Below are 19918 nucleotides of genomic sequence, written 5' to 3'. Positions count from 1 at the left end.
TCAATCAATCAATGGTGGAAATTAGCAACCAAATATAACCATGAAACAAAAGAGGAGTCATATTGAAAAGCAGATAAAGACAAATAAAAAACAAAGGCAAAAGTAAAATAAACAAAAAGAGGCACAAAGGAGCAAGGGATGGGACATTAGAAGAACAAGGATTGAGAAATAGACACGTATATTTTGTCAGCCTTATGATTCTTTCTTGCCATAACTTTTAGCGACCTAAAGTAGTTGGCAAAATTACATAAGAACACTGTGAGAGAGGGAAGGCAACCATTCCATTTACAAGTATGAATATGATATTTACATTTACATTTTAAAAATAGATGTTCAACAGTTTCGGCATCTGAAGAGCAAAAGACACATGGATCAACAGCAAATATTTGCTGATACTATTTTAAAATGGGTTTCTTTTACTTTAGGAGCAACAGGGCAAGATATATAAAAAGAAAAAGCCTATCTCTTTAAGGAAACCTCTACATTGTCCTGAACAAAGTTTGAATTAAAGTCACCAAAATTTTTTTCTGTGGAATTTTTTTTTTGTGGAAATTGGACAGTTTTACAGGAATTTTCGACACCTCAAAGTCACATTTAAGCAAGAAAACAATCCCTCCAACCTTATTAAAAAATTTGTTGGGGATATGGTACCATATAGAATGGGATTGAGACATACAATCTTTCAACCATTTGATTCTAAAGGATGCAATTACAGATTCAAATTCCATGGCTTTCAAGCCCCCATTAGCATAGTCCCTAACCAGCTGTGATTTACGGAGATAATGAATCTTGTTCTTCCATATGAACTTGAATATAACAGAGTTAGCAGATTTAATCATTTTTGAAGAAGTGTGCAGAGAATGGCAAGCGTGAATAAGTCTTGAAAGACCATCTGCTTTGGACAGAAGAATCCTACCCAGTATAGATAAATCCTGTGTGAGCCAATAATTTAGCATCTTTTGTACTGCTTTCACTCTGGAATTAATATTCAAATCTTCTCTATCATGAAAGTTCTTAGTAATTACTAAACTGAGGTATTTGACCTTATTTTTGATTGGGATATTGGCTATGCTATTTAGATTACTGCCATGAACAGCCAGGAGTTCACATTTTCGAAGATTTAAAGTCAAACTGGAAGCTTTCAAGAAAAGATCTATTTTATCAATCACTTTTGAAACTATATTATCATTCTTTAAGAAAAGTGCTGTATCATCTGCAAACTGGCTTATTATGAATTCCCTCCTCAATATTTCGATACCTTTAATTTCAGGGGAATTTTTAAGCTAAATCTCCATCAGCTCTGCAGCTAAAATAAATAATAGGGGGCTGACTGGGTACCCCTGCCGAATACCCCTTTTGTCTGGGAACCTCGCTGTGAAGCCACAGCTGAGAGATACACAACTATTTATATCATTATAAAGCATTCGAATAACATTACAGAAGCTTGTGCCAAAACCGAACACTTCCAAGGCACTAAATAGAAAGGGGTGTTCTATCATATCAAAAGAAGAAGAAGAAGAAGAAGAATCAGGGGGATACATTCCCCTTTATTGTCACACATCATGCACATGCAGGACACTGCACATGAAGGTGAAATTTGTCTTCCGCATTTCTCCCATCCTGGTCGTCCTTCCTCCACGGCAGACCAGGAGCGGTGGGCTGCCATCCAAGTGGCGCCCAGGGACCCAATTCCTTTTTGTCACCATTGGTCAGGTGGTGATCTTCTTGCATGTTTGTAGTGGGGGTATATTTTACGGAGGATACCCCAGGTGAACACGGGGAGAACATGCAAACTCCACACAGAAGGCCCCTTTTTTTCCTCGAGCAGCAGGCACCGAAGGCATGGTGGAGGACACATCCCGGTGCCTGCAGCGAGAATCGAACTCTGGACCTTCTTGCTGTGAGGCGACAGTGTTGCCACCGTGCCACCGTACCAGCTTTGAAGAAATCTAAGAATAAAATGAAGATATCATTGGGATCATCTGGGATCAGTGAATTATAGTCAAACATATCTAAGACTAATCGGGTATGGTTATGAATATGTCTCCCTTTGATAAATGTGGACTGTGTTTCATCAATCATCTTAGTAAGCCCTGTTTTAAGTCTGTTAGCATAGACGTGAGCTAAAAGCTTGTAATCAACACAGAGGTGTGTATTAGGCCTCCAACTGTCCAAAGACAATTTGTCTTTGTTCGGTTTTGGTATAAGCGTGATAACACCTTGTTTCATAGTAGGTGACAAATTAGAGTTACCTAAGCATTCTTTAAAGGCATCATGAATCAGATCTCGAATATCAGTCCAGAAATGTTTAAAAAAATTCTGTTGTGAGGCCGTCTGGACCTGGTGACTTTCCACTGGGCATCTGAGAAATGGCAGTATCCAGCTCTGTTACAGAAATTTCAGCTTCTGTCAGGGTTTTAATCTCCTCATCTATTTTGGGGGCCCAGTTATTTAGCAAACCCAAGAAAAGATCAGTTTGTTGATTAGGGAATAAAGAGACTTATAAAATGTGAGTACATGATTATCAATCACATCCTGATCTACACTCAAAGAGTCATTAACATATAGTTCATTTATTGCTTTTTTAGTCTGTCTATCTTTTTGTAAATTGAAAAAGTATGATGAATTCTTTTCACCTTCTTCGATCCATCTTGCCCTTGAGCGAATGAATGCTCCTTTTGCCTTTTCTGTATAAAGATCATCTAGTTTAGATTGCAGCTGATGGAGTTCAATATTACTGTCATCATCCAGATGAGATTGATTACACAAATGATTAATCTTGGAAATAATGTGTAACTGTTGTTGTCTTCCAGAATCAGCCAATGTCTTGCCTTCTTGGATTCTAATTATTCTAACATTATACTTGAGCCACTCCCATTTGTTCATGGGGGATAAGTCACTTTGTAGTTTCACCTCACCAATCAAGGATAAAATCCTGTTGCAAAATGATGTGGATTTTAAAAAGTTACTGTTAAATTTCCAGTGGAACATCCTGGGTTGTGGAAGACTATTAGTGGGTGAAAAAGAGAGCGTAATAACACAGTGGTCGGTAAGGGGAGAAGGGCAAATATCACAATTTGAAGACATTTCAACTAAATTGTTTGTTATTAACCAAAAATCTAATCTAGAGCATTGAGTCCGTCTGAAGTTATTACTCCATGTGTATTGTTTTTTATTAGGGTTCATTTTATGCCATATATTAATAGGATCAAGTGATTTGGAAAAATCAGACATCAAAGGGTTAAAATAGTAAGTAGAGAATTGGGTAGGAACTCTATCTTGCCATTCATCTGGAACTATATTAAAATCACCTGCAACAATTATTTGGTCTGTTGAGTATACATTCTTCCAATTATCTATCATGGTACATAAATCAGAAAGCAATCTCTTGTCTCTGGTACGATTATTACAACCTGTATTTCGAATGTAAACACCCAAAGAATATCCATACTTGTTCTTTTTTATATCAAATCAAACTAAGGAGTGTCTACACAATGAAATGTTAAAGTTGATCTTTAAAACCATTTAAATTCTATCTGACTTTGTTTTATTCATTTTGCATTTTTCTTATTTACGATTCCAGTTCATTTTTTATTTTATTATAGTCCCGCATAAATAATATTTGATTGTATCTTCCATCAACAACACTTCTGATGTGACAAATACTGTGGGTTTTTTTGTTTTTGTTTTTATATGTAGAGAGGAAATTTTGTCTCTGTCAGGAAAATATTTTGTTACTATTGGTGTCATACAAATTCAGAAATATTACCTCTCCAAACAGTATTTAGAAAATCAATAAACTTTCTGCTCTGACCATTCCCTGACTGTGACACATTTGTTGTGGAGCTGTGATTCTAGGAGATGAGACAATGCAAGTTGTGCACCCCCATGTACGCGGGGGTGTGAGGGCCCATTCATCACAGCTTTAACTCAAACTATTCTTTGTCCTTGTTGACCAAATCTTTGACTTTTTGACAGTGTTGGATTGTAGCATGAATGCTATAATTCAACATAATTGACAATCAAAAACAGTGTAAACAGCCCGACTTAAGTTTTAGTTATGCCATATGATGCTTCATGAAACATTTACAAGTATGAAGTGCTTTAAAGCAGATTTGAAAAGATGAAAGATACTTTGCATTTGCAATTGACAGAACACAATACAAAAAATACAATATAATATTTTAACATCATACATCATGATTAATATCATAAATTAGCAAACAGATTTCAGATCAGAAAATTTAAAACAAAGTGTCGTAGAGTTTCTATGGTAACAAGGTAAACTACACTGTTCGGGTTTCTCAGCTGCTCTGAGTGCAGTTACCGTGGCAACAAGTAAACAAGAAGCTCAGAGGTAGAGCAGAGAAAATGTCAGCAAGGAGAAAAGAAAGAGCAGTGGGGGAGGACAAGGATATTTTCTCAGAGGAGGAAGAGAAGAGGAGTGTTGAGGAAGAACACTTTCAGGAGGCGATGAGGGAGGCTGCCTCTTCCACTGCTTCCACAAGAAAACATGGAGCATTCAAACAACAAATTATGCCCAAAATCCCAGAGGCAGTGGATGACTTCCTGAGGAACTTCCTCCGGAGAGCTGGCCTGAGTCGGACACTGAACAGCTTTGAGATAGAGTGGTACAGTGGTCCAGTTCAGAAAATTCTGAGAGAAACTGTCACGATGGCAGCGACAGGCATCTTCTTCATCCCTGATGCTCTCACACACAGGCAGCTCCTCCAGAGTGAGCTAGAGACAATCCACAGACAGACAGACATGCTCAGACAGGAGGTGCTGTTGGCAGGGGAAAACCTGGTGAAGATGCAGAGAGAGAGGGATTTCCACCGGCAACAGTACAGACGAGTCGCTGAGGACAAAAACAGGCTGATCAAGGACTTCAAACAGCTGAAGAAACATCTGGAGTCCTATGAGCCGGTGCTACGACAGCTGGACAACAAATATCAAGCAGCTCTGAGGCAGAAAATGCTCATCAGTCTAAAAAAGGACCAAGTTCAAAAGACCACTGATGCAAGACTGTTTCAAGAAAAATCCAAAATCAAGAGAGAGAGAAGCATCCAAAGTGGCAACAGCACAGAGAAATCTCCAGCAAAAAGCACCATAGTCAAACATCGAAAGGACACAGAGTTTCCTGTCTGCAGGAGGCTGGTGAACTCTCACCCGGCTCAGGTGAATTTAAAAAAATGGAAAAGTCCCAGTTCCTTCAGCTTGTCCTGCTCCATCAGGGCCCACAAGCTTCCCATTAGCTGCATCGACCTCCATCCACAAAAAGAGATCCTTGCCACTGCCAGCAGTGACTGTAGCTGGAGGCTGTGGGCGCTGCCAACCAGTGGAGAAAAGGTAAATGTGTTCCTGTATTCAAATCTATGAGAGAGAGGGGATTAGATAACATGAAATAGCATCACATATGAGATGTGATGCAATGAAGAAACTATATAAAACATGGCATGAGATTCTGTCAAAGTGGTTGAGATGAAGAAAAATCAATGAAAAAAGGTGAGACAGTATTTGTTATGAGACATGACAATAAAATGAGATGTGAGATGAATGCTGTTAAAGTAAATGAGACAAAACAAACAAAGATGAGATGGTGTTAGTTATGATACAATGTAAACTGAGATGAGGCGCATGACCAGTGGAATGAGATCATAAGAGATGTCTCTTAGCTGTCAAAATTACAGAAGATGAGGAGGGAGAAAATAATTAAAAGATGGAGAATTATAAAATGGCATAAAACAAACTCAGATGACACAAGAAACTACAACAAACAAACAAAATGTTTTATCTCATATCTTATTTCAGAAACTAGAAAAAGTATTCATTAATAGTTTTGATAAGTCAGGCTGAGATGAGACAAGATTCGATGAGATGGCATGAGAAGAGAACTGATAAAAATGCTATGAAAAGTGATGGCATCAAATCAGCTGGGATACTACGATACTGGTTAGTAGATGACACAAATGGAGATAAGATGAGATCCTAGAGATATAAAACAAAGATAAATAACATCCAAGATTTATGATAACATAAGATGAGAAGTGGTGACATACTATAAGTTATGAAATAATGTGATAATTACAAAGTGTAATGAGATTACATTTATCAAGGTTGAGGTATGACAAATGTGATAAGTTACACATGACAGGCAAAATGAGATGAAATAAGACTGAGACTGAGATAAAAGATAAAGCAGGATGACATGCTACACGAAAAGACAAAGTAATGAGATACTGTGAAGTTAAAGAGAGTTAAAGAGACCAGACACAACTAAATGTTAGAAAATGAGAGAAAAGAGGCAAGTCAATAAAATAACATAATTTAGTTAATGGGTGAGGGTCACTCTGATTGGCTGACATCATGTTGTGTTTTGCCAGGATGGTCAGATGGTACTGACAGGTGAGGGTCACTCTGATTGGCTGTCTGGCTGCAGTTTTCACCCTGATGGAACAAAATTGGCAACGACAAGTGGGGACACTATGGCAAGTTCATCTTCATGAAAGTAAACCCAACATGACGTCTCTTATTGAGACCTCTGCTCTTCTCTGTGATCCTGATCTTCTTGTCCTGTGGTTGACTCTTGGATCATTTTTCCTGCAGGTGTGGCTCTGGGATTTTTCTCGTGGCTGCTGTGTATTGACACTGTCTGGACACAGTCAGCCCACCTGGGGCTGCTCCTTCCACTCATGCGGTCACTTTCTGGCTTCCTGCTCTGCCGACAGAACCGCTAAGATGTGGGACCTGAATAGCCAGCGCTGCTGCTTCACACTGCGTCGCCACACCGCTTCTGTCAACAGTGTCTGCTTCCTGCCCTTCTCCAACCTCCTCCTCACCTGCTCAGCAGACAAAACTCTTGCCATGTGGGACGCCAGGCTGGGTGTTTGCACCACAACCTTCCATGGACACCAGCACCCCTGCAACCACACTACCTTCAGCCTGGCAGGCAATGTCATGGCATCATGTGACTCCTGTGGCATCATCAACCTGTGGGATATCAGGAAGCCTGCGTTGGCCTTGGACATGGTAGATGTTGGGCCACTGGCAGCCAACCAGCTGGCGTTCAGCCCTTCAGGGAAGACACTGGCTGTCGCCAGCAGTGACAGTCTGGTCAGACTGGTAGAGATGGAATCCTGCATAGTGAGAAGCCTGTCGGGACACAGTGATGATGTGCAGAGCGTGATATTCAACCACAGGGGGGAGACGGTGATGTCAGCAGGGAATGATGGCGTGATTAATGTCTGGTCGTGACATAAAGTGAATCAAAAACTGAAGTGAAACTTGTTCCTGATCCTGCTGTCAACATGATGATTTTAAAAATGTTGTTTTCTTGAGGTGATGCAAAAATGATGGATTTTCTGATAGTTTACTGAGAGAAAAAATATTTTTTTCATAAACCTTTTTGTCATTGAGCAAAAGACAAGATTCTTCAACCTAAAATGTCTTCTTGACACTAGAAGCTGCATGAGAACTTTCAGTGTATAACTGCTATTATGATTTAATTAGGAATTGTTACTTACTTATTATTTATTCTGCTTAAAGACTAAAAACCAATTATAAATCAGATCAGATTTTCAAAGTTTTCAGTTGGCCCCACAAGTTTTGATATTCGGTGTTCCATATCGCTGAAGGTTTGATACCTAGCTCTGATCTCAACATTACAAGCTTTCAAACTAATTTTCTAATGACCTCAGGTATCTCCTGATCCTGGATCCTGATGTCAAAAGAAATGACTGCCGGATATTCCTCTAGCAGAACACACAGAATGTTAACGTGTTAGGACTCACAACACCCGAAGGACTGAAGACCTCTTCCAAACCCAGCGTTCCTCTCCCATGGCTGAGCTCTGACACCCGTCTTTAGGGAACAAGCTGTCTGTCGATCAGACAAAACTTTTTTGAATCTCCTGACTGCACTTTCCGTGTAAAAGGCAGAGGCTACTTATAGAAAAACTGTACATTTCCAGTGTGAACCATGTGGACTCAACTCCTCCATGTTTACCAAAACAACTAGCAAAAATTTGAGCTAACAGCAACAGCATTTTCACTGTTACATCATAACATACTGATCTGTAATGTCACTGGAGAATTCAGTTTTCATACATTACAAAAAAAGTGGTTTTAGAAAATTAAAGGGGCAAACATTTCATATTTCCCACATGAAGTTCAGTTTGCTGCTACTGTAATAACAGATGTGTAATGTCTTCTGTGGCTCTGGAGGAGGTTACATAGATGATTTGAAAATGCATTTCCCACAGAAAATGCAGTGTGATTGCTGACAGCTAAAGTACATGTCAAAGCATTGCTGGAAATGGAGAAATGTGAAATTAATTGCCTGAAATCTTCACACTAAAATGCATTCCATTGCACTGCCGAAAAACATGGAAACTGAAATGTAAAACTGGCAGAATTGGAAGCTGAACTGGTTTACCTAAAGCAAGAGTTGAAATGCATTGCTAGAAAAGCTGGACACTGAACTTTAATACTCTCCGGCTGAAAGAAGAAATGCTTTGTTACAACCCCAATTCTAAAAATCTGGGATGTTGAGTAAAATTTTTTGTTCCTGGCAATGGGATGGGACAGGATAATTCCAAATTTGAAGCACTGAAACCTTTCACAAAGGCATCTACAAGCAATTGAACCAAATCCAATATTACATAGCAGATCCTCACTTGTGTGTGAGACTGAGCCTTTCCAGGATGCCCCTCTCATACCCAATCATGATACTACCACGAAACAGTACAACAACAATATATTTAATGTTTTACTTCATGAACTTCATGTTTTACTTCATGAATGTTCATAAACATGAAACTTCATGAACATGATTGATTTTTGTAAATATATGCTTATTCTGAATTTTATGCAGCCATACATTTCAAACAAATCTAGAAAAGGGATACAAAAGACTGAAAACGCTGTGGAGTGCACGGTAACATCCATGTTAACAGTACTGAACATTAACATGCCAACATTGAACAAGTTACAGGCTAAACCTGATAGACCAAAAATAAGGTTAACATGCTACCAAATTTTAACATGCTTAGGTTTAATATGTAGCATGTCAGCATGCTTGATAGCATATTACATAGCTTGTAACGGTTTCATCCCCGTTTCCAAAACAGAGATACGTCCTGAATATTTCAGCACAGAGATGAGAAGGCAGGGAAACCGCTCACCTAGCTCCATGAACAGTGGAAAAAAAATCCACCTTCAAATGACTCTGGTTTAGTTTCCATGTTTCTTCTTTTTTATTGAACTTAACATCAGAGCTATAAAAACCGTCCTCTCATCACACTGTTACTTTAATGGACAACACTGCTTATTTCCAGTCTCATCAAGATTTTAACCAGCGGAACAGTCAACGGTATTCAAAGTTTTGGAGCTTTCATCACGAACGCTTAGCTTCAACACACATTTCATGAACTTCCAAATGAGTCTGGTTTGGTCTCTCTACTATAGTGTTAAGATGAATTGCACATTTTCATCTAAAATAAAAATCCAGAGCAGGTTTCATCCAGATGCATACGCACTTTTTGCTGTTTCCTGTTTCCACTGGACATGACAGGACTTGACAAAAAGGGGACGGTGACAACATGGACAGACAGCAACACTGAAAAGAAGTCCCTCATTCTGATCGACAGGCCCTTAACTTCAGGAGGATTTCTGTGCGGTGCAGACGAGTCTGTCAGCAGATAAAAAGGAGTAGCATTCTTCCACTCGGTGTTTCTCTCTGGGCTCTTCCATCATCAGACGGCTCAGGTGACACAGAGCTCTGAGGACGGAAGTGTTCAATAAAAACATTGCTGTTAACGCACATTAAACCGCTAGCGGGAGTTCATGATAACAGTTCAGTCACAAGCTACATCTATATTTCACGCACCTCCACCAAGAAATTCAACCACATGGTGTGACTGCGGTCACAAGATGGGGCCTCCTAAACGAAAAAAAGTTTCTTCATTTTATCTTGTAGTTCATCTTCAAAGAAGGCAACAGTTTCAGTTTGTTTTGGATGTAATGACCTAATAATTAGCTCTGCAAGATGAAGGGAAACTATTTTGCGTATATATCATGTGCCATAATCCGGTGCCTAATGTTGGTGAAGTGGAGCACTTAAATCCGGTCTACAGTCATGCTAGTGGCTCTATAAGGCTGTACTTGTAGAAAGCAGTGCTTGGAGCTAAATGCTAATGTCAACATGCTAACATGTTTGCAAGAATAAATGCAAGCAGTCCGATGTTTAACAGGTATAATTGTTTTTCATGTTCACCATCTTAGTTTAGCATGAGAACATTTGCTAATTACCACTAATAACTGTGCAGCTGAACCACAGCAAAGCAAAATTAAGTACAGCTGAGGCTGCACATTTGGCGCCAATTCATTCAGAGTCTGTCACAGGATAAGTGCCAACTTTGACCTGCTGGTGGCAAAAAACCAAAGGATCACCCAGATCATTGGTGTTGATTCTCTGGTGAACATGAATACGTGTACTAAATTTCTTGACAATCCATTAAATAGTTGTTGTCATATTTCAGTCGGACCAAAGTGGTAGACTGACTGATAGAGCAACCTTATCATCCCTAGACCCACGCCACTAGCATGGTAAAAACAATGTCTCAGGAAAGGATCCGAGACTGGACTCATCCCATACCAGTCCTAGTACGCAGGGATCATCAAGTTGCTGCAGCATCAGTTCACTCTACACAGTCACTCTGATGTTAGCACCTAGTGCAGCACTTAGTGACATGACTCAGCCGCTCCAGAGTGGACCGCAATGAGAGCCTGTGAATGAGAGTAGCGACGGCACAACGAGGACAACTGACTAACGCATTGTGTTGTTATTTCTCACCACTGTTCAACTTCACTTGGTTAACATTAAATAAAAAAATAAGACATTGACCATGTGGAAGCTGAGAAAATATCAAAATGCCTTTTGTAAACAAACAGGCCTCAATAAATAGGTTATTGAATTGTGCAATGCGTTTGAAATGAGAGATACCGCACAAATGCTCAGTCAGTGACGCAGCTCTGACTGGTCAGCAAGTCAGGAACACAGCCTGGTGACACACTGGTTGATAGACACAACCCAAAGCATCATGGGATTGCCAGTGGATGGTTTACAACCATGCAAGTATCACCTTCAACAGTTTTCAACATTGAAAAATGGATAAAAAGTCTCCAAAAAGACACTGCAGTTCAAGGCTCAATTACAGAGCCTCTGACAGGGATATGATTGAACCAGTGGCCTCATGGGAATGGCAAAAGTAGCAGGTCTCCAGAATGCACTGCTACAGAGATATCTAGTATGTTATATATGACATTGCAGAATGGAGGAAGTTGAGGTTGGCGTTTTGCTTATTACTAATGTAATACAAGTTGGATATAGCGCCATTGGCACATTTTGCTGATGTAGGCTACTTCTTAATTTGGCAGAATGGTTGACAATGACAAATGCTGGTTCAGTCAGTTTGCATAAAATCAAACTGGTTTGAGCTCATACACCTGACCAGCAAAACCGGAAAACAACCCAACTCTACCTATACACAAAATATGCAAAAATACAGAACTGAACATTGACAGCAGAGTCATGAGGTGTATCCAGGAACTCTGTATGAATGATGAATGGATGAAACAAAACCAATTTTGCGTAATCTCAAACACAAGTTAGATTTGTTTCCGTTAAGACTTGCTTTCAAACATTCTTCCTTGTTGAACTCATTTCTATTCAGGCAGGTAACCTGCAATATGACTGTTCATACCTGCTTCACTGGGGTCTCCTGTCTGTTGCCTGTCAGTGAGTGCTGGAGCTGCTGATGCCGGGCATTGTGGCTGAAGCTTGGCCTCCACTGCCTGCAGTCTGAACAACATCTGCTTCAAAGCCTCCACGGGGCCAGGCTGCTTAAAGATGTTGTTTGCATGAAGACTGTGGCATGAAGCCTGGGACAGATGGCAGACAGAAGGGGCGTTCGGATCCTGCATCTGTCAAAGGATCGTTTAGACTTCAGTGTATGTCTGGCAAAGGAACCACTGGGAAACCCTGCTGAATTCTACACTCACTGATCAACTATTTGCATATCACTTATCTGACTAAAGAATTCAAGTATGAAATTTGGGCAATCTGCAGGAGGTGGTGTTAAATTAGAATCAATTATTGGGCTGTTTGGCAGTACAGAGCAGAGACAGTGGGACTGACTGCATCTTCTGGGCATGTTGGCAGCCTTTAAGTTAAACGAAACTGTTAACAGTGAAGGTTCTGCAGTGGATCAGTGGAAAGTGAGGGGTGAAATAGGACAGACTACCTCCTACCTGAGCTCCTTGGTCAGTCAGAGCCTCTGTGACACCTGCTGCTTCTGACTCACTGTGGGTTTAACATACCATCACATATCATTCAGTGTGTTTAGTCATGGTGCATCAGAACAAACAATAAAGGGAGTGAAAATGAGTCTTACAGAGTGACTGGATGACAGTGTGAGGAAGAACAGAGCAGAAGCCCCTCAGTGTTCAGTGGACTGACAGCTTCATCAGCACAATCAGTAGGACTGACTACAACAACAAGAACAACAACAACAATAGTTACTCAATAAAAAGCACCACTACGATAATCCTCTTTGATGCAGCAATGGTGTTATGAGATCACTGTTACTAAAACTGTCACTTAAAAAATTCCCCCTCATGTTTTTTTTTATTTCACTGTCAGTGGATAGATGGACAGTGAATAAGTCAATTTAAAGCAACAATGGAATTTAACTTTTGTCAAAACATTTTACTACTGCAAAGAGATATATCAAGTTGATAGGGAATTCAGAACAAACACAGTTGTTTCTATGAGGATTAATGTTGTTCTCCATAGCAACATTATTATCAGGAAAAAATTACTTCAGTTCTACATAAAAACAAAGTCTTCTTTGTCTTCAGCGTTATCTGAGCTGTGTTTATAGTGATGTTGAGGTTCACTGTGTCTGTTGGATCAGTTAAGTGACACTGCAGCTGAATCTGAGAAACCTTGTGTCTTGGGTTGAGTCCTGGTCTCATTGTCCAATCCACCCGAACTCTGGGACAAAGAGCTCAACACCTGATCTGCTTTCAGAATCAGAGATTCAATCCTGTTGTCTGAGTGGAGGAAAAACACAAACACCAAAACTGTAAATAGGACTCTCTAACAAACATTTCTTCTAGTTTTACATTAACAATTTCTATTTTTCACCTCTGGAGAGAGTTTCCATGATGTCAGAAGCTGTGTTCCCTGCAGTGAGTACAGAAATCTGTTCAGCAAACTGAAGCCTCAGATCTCTGAGAGTCTGCTGGCTTTCAACCTGATAACACACACAAACACATAACAATCTCACACATGCACACACACACACTGATTAAAATAATTGGACATTCTTTACCTGAGGAACAGTGTGAGCAACAAAATAATCTCTACTCAGAGGTCCACTTCCCAGCTTTTTCACAGTATTTAATCACATCCCATCGTCTTCTTTATGGAATGGAGTCAGGGGTTACTGCCTGTTATCATGTTACCACAGTTCTACTTCAGTCACATGATGACACCTGAGCAGCACCATCCAATGATGACAACCATGACACATGGTTGAAAGCTCTGTAACAGCTGCTAAGTGGACCTTAAGAGGAGATTATTATTATTATTATTATTATTATTATTATTATTATTATTATTATTATTATTATTCTCACTACATTAATAACACTACAGACAGGACCCTTCTGCTTCAGGTCTTTGTTGGATGATTAATCTCATCAGAAATGGATCCCTCTTCAGGTCAGGTACAGTTAATCAGACAATATAAGCTGCTGACTGATGAAACTGAAAGATTCAAAAGAGTTTGATTCAGTTCTCTCACCTGTGAAGGTGTCTGGTCAGGATCATCATCCTCCAGCTCTGCTACCCAGGATGGAGCTCCAGGTCTGGGAGCTGCAGGTGGATAAACATCTGGAAGAATGTATAACCTCAGCAAAGAACATAATGATTGATGCTGAAGATATTCCACATCAGGCTCTGTATATCATGGTTTGTTAAGAAAACAAACTGTTACTGCACCTGCATTCATGATGATGATTCTTAAAATTATTATACTTGCAACAGACTGTCTGCTGAGCTCCACCCCACTTAGATACTGTTTCTACACCTGTCAAGCTTTTCCATTTTCGCACAGCTTATGTAGTTTATGATGATAATGGTGGCAGATTTACTGCTCAAAATTTACAGTAATTAATTTAAAAAAAGAAAATTATCATCAATTCTCGATTTCATACAAAAGAGAAAAGCAGCTTGCTGTCTGAAGTGACAACTGCTGCTGTCAGATTTAATACGATGAAAAACTTGTACTTTCATATTGTACTTTTTGACAAACACAGGACTCTATTCTGCAGTGCCATGTGGACATGCAATATGTATTATGGAAGGCCTGAACCATGTACCCTGGCAGTGTTGGTGCCATGTGGGGCATGTTGTACCATGATTATCCCACAGCTCCGACTCTGTGGGTGGCGGCTTGCTGAGGTCAAAGCACTGGATCCAGGCTGGGTACTTCAAATCCGGCACACTGGTGATTCCAGAACAGTCCATGTCAGTCCTATTGCTTGTGAACCAGTGAGGGAAGTGGAGCGATGAAGATGGCTTTTCCCACTCTGATTTTGCTGCTCTGGGTGCAGACTGATGGAGTCAGAAAGAGGGAACAATGAGGTTCACTATACTGTCCTACAATGCAGCAACTACAGATACAGTGAAGATGAGGAAAAAGGGTTTTGACATTTTCAGGCTGGACTGTAAAACAGATAGAAAGCCAATCATGGCCCAAAGCTCTGGAACACAACACCTATATATATCAGGGAAGCCAGATCACTAAATATTTACTTTTGTAAATATTTCTTGGTGGATGTGATTTTTGTTGTTGTTGCTGTTGTTGTTATGGCCAAAAATGTGTTTTTTGAGGTCACAGTGACCTTAACCTTTGACCACCAAATATGAATCAGTTCACACTTGAGAACATTTGTGCCAAATGTGAAGCAATTCCCTCATGTTGTTCCTGAGACATCGCATTCACGATAATGGGCCTGGTGGCCAGACAACCCTACGACATAATGCCTCCAGCCACGCCTATTGTCAACACAGAGGCAGAAGATTTGTTGCCATAGAACCCATACAATCCATGAAAAATGCTGATACTGCACTCTGCCTTTAGATAATAATGGGATGCTCAGAGAAACTGCAGTATCTACGAACAAAACATTTTCTCTAAGATTTTTGATCCATTTTCACTAGTTTAAGAAAACTAACTACTACTGCTACTGAGATATGCTAAGCCAACTACCTTCAGCAGGAGTTTAGCTGTTTGTTTTTTCTTCCCCATCATGAACTGGCTTAGATGTTGTCTTATTTAATTATCTGGAATAACAACTATATAATGAAAATGCCCCTTCATCAAAATGGAATCTTTCATTTACAGATAACAACTAGGGGAAAATCAATAACTAAACTGAAAGCTTTAGTTTTAGCTAAGGCTAGCTAAGGCTATCTCACAAGCTAGCTTTCATTTGATAGAGCCCTCTTACTTTAGCAGCTTGGTTAGTCGTCTTTCTATGGCAGAGGATGTGTTGACAAGCCCTACAGCACAGAGATTACTAAGCCACCAGCAACACACAACCAGAACGCAGCAAGTACACAGCTTATGTAGTGTGCAGACACTGCATTCTGAGTTGGTTTTGGGTCTGTTTTGTAGTTACTGCAAATTTAATAAGCTGTTTTCACAGAAATTACACATAGCACAATATCTTTATATATTGAAAACAGACGTTAGAAAGTAAGGTACAGGTTTTAACTCAATTATGACAAAATGTGTCATAAATGCAGTTTGTAGGCCGCATGATCCTCCTCAAAGTCAGACCAAAAAACACGGTGTCAGACCTTGAAGAGAGAAATAAAATGTGAATGATAGTCACCTTACGGCAGCTGGCTAAGGAGACTTCAACTTCTGGTTTCAACATGCCCATCCTGGGTCTTCCTCTGCATGTGGGCAGGAGGAGAAAGTAATTATATGTAAAATGTGATGTAGGCCTTCTACGAGACAATACAGAAATCTTTCAGAAAACACTGCATAGTGAAAACAGCAGGAACCTGGAGCTCTTGGGAGTCCTGGCTGGATGAGAGTGGTGGTGGTGGTGGCGGTTCAGTTGGGGAGCAGCATGGCTGCTGGTGGGTCTGTCCCAAGCTCTGTTTGCTGGTCTGGTGGAGGAGATGCAGGTCTGGGAGGCTCCAGACTGGGATAAAAGCCCTGGATCAGGAGACGAGACAAGTCAGAGGAGCTGACAGGCGCAGAATGATATAAACACTGCAACTAATCAAGACTGTTAATTCTGATTCATCTACTGATTATTTATTCTATCAACCCGTTTAACGTTTAACCAAACAATCTCTGAAATTTAGACAAATGCCGTAATAAAAGTGATGCATTTGAAGACCTGGGATGAAGGTGAAAGTGGCAGTGATGTATTTAAAAGACCTTGTATGAAGCAGGAGGTGTGGGTAACAGGCAATGAGCCATCGAAAGGGATAGACAGCAGCTCATCTGTCGTCATGGAAAGTCTGTCTTGATTGCCGCTGTGATGAAGGGAGCTGATGGGGAGGGTGAGGAAGTCCAGCTCCCTGTCAGTCAAACACTCCCTGAGAACTATGGGTCGAAACAAAAAACATAGGGACAATAATGTTCAGAGAAACTGATAACGACAATCAGGGCTGTATGTGTACATGGAGGGTTTTAAGAGCCCGAAGGAAATATATATACATAGATGCATAAATAATTAGATAATAAAATGCTTAAATAAATGAATATTTAACAATATAATAACATGTTTAAATGAATAGTTACGCAATTGAATCTTTCATAAATGTGTAGTTACATAAAATGCTTAAATGAATAAATAATTAAGTAATTTAATGCTTGTCACCATAAATAAATCACAAATTGAGATATTAAAGACATAACTGTTACATTTATTATTATATATATTATATATATTATATTTATATTTATATATATATATATATATGATGTTAATGTCCTTGATTTTTTTTAAATCAACTGCCACTTTAACATATGTGCCCAGGTTGTGTCATTTTTTCTGAAATATGCCTTTCAAGATGACAGTCAACGGCCTTGATTGGAAATCTGTCAATCACTATTAAAAGAGTACTCCACTGATTTAACATTGCACTTCAACAACATTGTCAGACAACATGACAGAAAGCCTGGGTTGTAAACACACAGACCTGAGACCTGCCGCAATACAACAGCATCCTACCAGACCAGTTATCACAGAAATTTGGACCTACCATCTTTGTTTCTGAGCGTGCCCATTCTGGGTATGCTCGATGTGGAGACCAGACTCTGTGGTATGACGAGCCTTCCTGTCAACGACTTGCTGTTTTGACGACTGTTCTCAAAGTCTGCGATGTAAGCATCCAATGCAGCTGAGGCGGAGTCATAGTTCTGCAATCAATCAATAAGTATGGATGATGTATTTTTTAAAAACACTAGTACCATCAAGATCTTTTCAGCCAGCATCTATGGAATCAACTCTGGAATTATATCACTGATCTTAGAAAGGGAATAACAGAAAGCAGGACATGAAGCCAAGAGGCGTAACTTCACGGCATTGTTTATTGTGAAGCAGCTGGAGGGCTGGAAACATGGAAATAGCCCCTCTTTTAAAATCTGCTAACCTCCATGTTGGTCATCAAAAAAGTGCCCTCTTTGTTTGACAGGAGGGATGAATGGCTGCCAAAATTGGTTCAGTTATTATAATAACACAGGAGACAAAGACAGGCAGATTTCGTCCACTGTACCCAGTCAATGCTGAGTAAACAGAACCCCAGTAGAGAGAGGAGAAGCAAAGTGAACCTTGTCTCCATATCTGAAGGTGGTGTTGTGTTCAGGGGGCAGTAGGCCGCTCTTCAGGTGACCCGAGCTCGACAGCAGGGAAGTCACTGTTGACTCTGGAGACAGAAAGTCACCAACCAAGCTGCTGGACTCCATGCTGGCAAAAACAAGCACATTCTGGGGTTAGAAATAACTAAATCACAAAGGGTGCTGTGATGTTTGAGTGGAGTCTAAAAATTTTCACTGTGATGGATGGTTGTGCATATTCTTTTTCACACAAGCAGCATTTACAAATGAAATACAACACAAAAATAACTAAAATACAAGCAAAGAGGGAAGGATCTTTCTTTCTTTGCTTGTGTGTTACACTGCTGCAGTGATGCCATCTATGGGTCTACGGGGTTACAACTTTTGGATACCAGCTATCAAGATTTGTGATCCTACAGCTAACATTACTTGTCTTGTCAGTCTGATGGACCACAGAATTCCGTGTAAGGTTAGCCAGACAGCTAACATACCAGTCAAAAGCATTTGCCGCATTTTCCCATCAGTGATTTGAAAGTTTAGGTTCAGACACAAACGTTAACCTGGATAACCCCTCATAATACGTGTCAGCGTGTTGTCAAGTGATTTTGGACCGTATACTTGTCCTGTATTTAAAGAAAAGCCTGCCAATATCGAGCTCACGTTGTTTTAATGTTAGAAAAACTGACTGACGTTTGTTTGTTTGTTTACATGCCTTTAGCCAACAGCTAGATAAACAACGACCAATACACAAAGCAAAAAGGAACGTTACCGTAAAAGCCTAACATCTTACGTAACTAACGTTAGTTTGTTTATTACCAACAGTTGTTCAGTGTTACTTATACACAATGTTCATCGGTGTGTATATAACGTTAGAATGTCTATAGGACCTTTCACCACCGGTCTCACTTCACATATTGACAACATCTCAAAAGTTAACGCTCGGTAAGTTAAATTCAGTAAAGTTATCGACGTTAGTTTTGAATGTAGTAGCATGACCAGCTAAATCCAGGATTTCGAACTCAAATGTTCCAAATCAAACCAGTCCATCTGTAACAAACGAAAATAACACACTCCTACTTTCACTCCGAAATGTATCCTTTTCTGTATATTGCGTGTCGAGACTTCCGTGTACGATGCCTGCTGTTCGGTAACGTACTTCAAGGCTCCCGGGTACAGCACAGCTAAAGCTTGGTTTAGGCTTCGGCGTCGCGGCGACGCCGTACCTACGGCGTACACCCTACGCCGTCACTGAGCATTCGTAGTTCTGCGTCGAGGGAACGCGTTGCTCCGCAATTCACTGCCAAGCCGCTAGGGGGGTGCGGCTGTGTCTTTGTATGGTTTCGGGGGGCTCTTGCTGCCGCGAAGAGGAGTTGTAGAGGTGGTCGTACTTGCGTACCTCCTCGATAATTCTTTCTTCGGCTTGGTCCAGTTTTTCTTGTAGCTCTCACCACAGAAACTTTGAAAATGGCGGTGTTGTTGTGCTGCGACCATAGGGCTACGACTGAACCGAAAATTACGTTCTGAACGGACCAATCACAGTCCTCGACGTTCACGTCACTACGCGTCGACGCGACGCGTAGTCAGGATTTTTTGGAGGTGCGCGTCAGGCTACGGCGTAGGGTCCGCGTAGGGGTCTGCGTCGACGGCGTAGGTACGGCGTCGCCGCGACGCAGAAGCCTAAACCAAGCTTAACTGTCAGCTGATCTCGCATCAGTTTACTCTTCTTCTTCTGTTGACTGTTGACTGTTGAAAGCTAACCAGCTTTACCACCACCTACTGGATAGGAGGTTGGAGCGGTCGATTGACAATACTTTGGAAAATTAATTCTTTGTTTCCACCATTTAGGGTTGATGTTAGTTCCCTTCCTTCTCCACCATACTTGCTGCAATCTATCAGTGCCTGTTTGACAGTTTCTGGTTTATTAAAGTGTGTGCATAGTCCAGAAGGGTGCTTACCTATTCTATGCAGTGTTTGTTTCAGAGTTATATG

At 40.4% G+C, this 19918-nt stretch overlaps 2 protein-coding genes across 9 annotated transcripts; one reads left to right on the top strand and one right to left on the bottom strand.

Annotated features, from left to right (window-relative positions):
- The first annotated feature begins 4371 nt into the window (after positions 1–4371).
- spag16 (sperm associated antigen 16) lies at positions 4372–7254 on the top strand. The gene is made up of 3 exons (XM_076757478.1): positions 4372–5349; positions 6384–6488; positions 6607–7254. Exons 1-3 carry the CDS (start codon positions 4372–4374, stop codon positions 7252–7254), a joined length of 1731 nt encoding a protein of 576 aa, XP_076613593.1.
- On the bottom strand, positions 7188–19660 carry c19h18orf54 (chromosome 19 C18orf54 homolog). 8 transcript variants are annotated; one of them, XM_076757473.1, is made up of 15 exons: positions 19618–19660; positions 19086–19110; positions 17924–18059; positions 17356–17512; positions 16526–16693; positions 16141–16297; positions 15966–16029; positions 14481–14679; positions 13868–13956; positions 13207–13315; positions 13005–13112; positions 12452–12545; positions 12309–12360; positions 11762–11981; positions 8703–9777 (listed from the first exon to the last, which is right to left on the bottom strand). In XM_076757473.1, the coding sequence occupies exons 3-15, from the start codon at positions 18056–18058 to the stop codon at positions 9761–9763; spliced, it is 1569 nt and encodes a 522-aa protein (XP_076613588.1). In that variant the 5' UTR covers position 18059; positions 19086–19110; positions 19618–19660; the 3' UTR covers positions 8703–9760. The 8 variants fall into 8 exon arrangements, with proteins under 8 accessions (XP_076613582.1, XP_076613585.1, XP_076613584.1 ...); XM_076757471.1 differs by having other exon boundaries at positions 19007–19110; positions 19618–19646; XM_076757475.1 differs by having other exon boundaries at positions 13868–13938; positions 19007–19110; positions 19618–19646.
- Between the last annotated feature and the right edge of the window lie 258 nt (positions 19661–19918).

Source organism: Chaetodon auriga, chromosome 19 (genome assembly GCF_051107435.1).
Source record: "Chaetodon auriga isolate fChaAug3 chromosome 19, fChaAug3.hap1, whole genome shotgun sequence".
In the NCBI taxonomy this organism is placed as follows: Eukaryota; Metazoa; Chordata; class Actinopteri; order Chaetodontiformes; family Chaetodontidae; genus Chaetodon; species Chaetodon auriga.
Note: the sequence above shows the minus strand (reverse complement) of the source record. Positions and strands in the feature narration are given on the sequence as shown.

Bases quoted from the DNA above. Each gene is read 5' to 3' on its own strand.
- spag16 (XM_076757478.1), top strand. From the start codon at position 4,372: ATGTCAGCAAGGAGAAAAGAAAGAGCAGTGGGGGAGGACAAGGATATT. The intron at 5,350-6,383 runs GTAAATGTGTTC...GTGTTTTGCCAG, and splicing joins TGCCAACCAGTGGAGAAAAG to GATGGTCAGATGGTACTGAC. The intron at 6,489-6,606 runs GCAAGTTCATCT...TTTTTCCTGCAG, and splicing joins CGACAAGTGGGGACACTATG to GTGTGGCTCTGGGATTTTTC.
- c19h18orf54 (XM_076757467.1), bottom strand. From the start codon at position 18,058: ATGGAGTCCAGCAGCTTGGTTGGTGACTTTCTGTCTCCAGAGTCAACA. The intron at 16,694-17,355 runs GTAGGTCCAAAT...TTCGACCCATAG, and splicing joins CACGCTCAGAAACAAAGATG to TTCTCAGGGAGTGTTTGACT. The intron at 16,030-16,140 runs GTTCCTGCTGTT...GCCCACATGCAG, and splicing joins AGGACTCCCAAGAGCTCCAG to AGGAAGACCCAGGATGGGCA.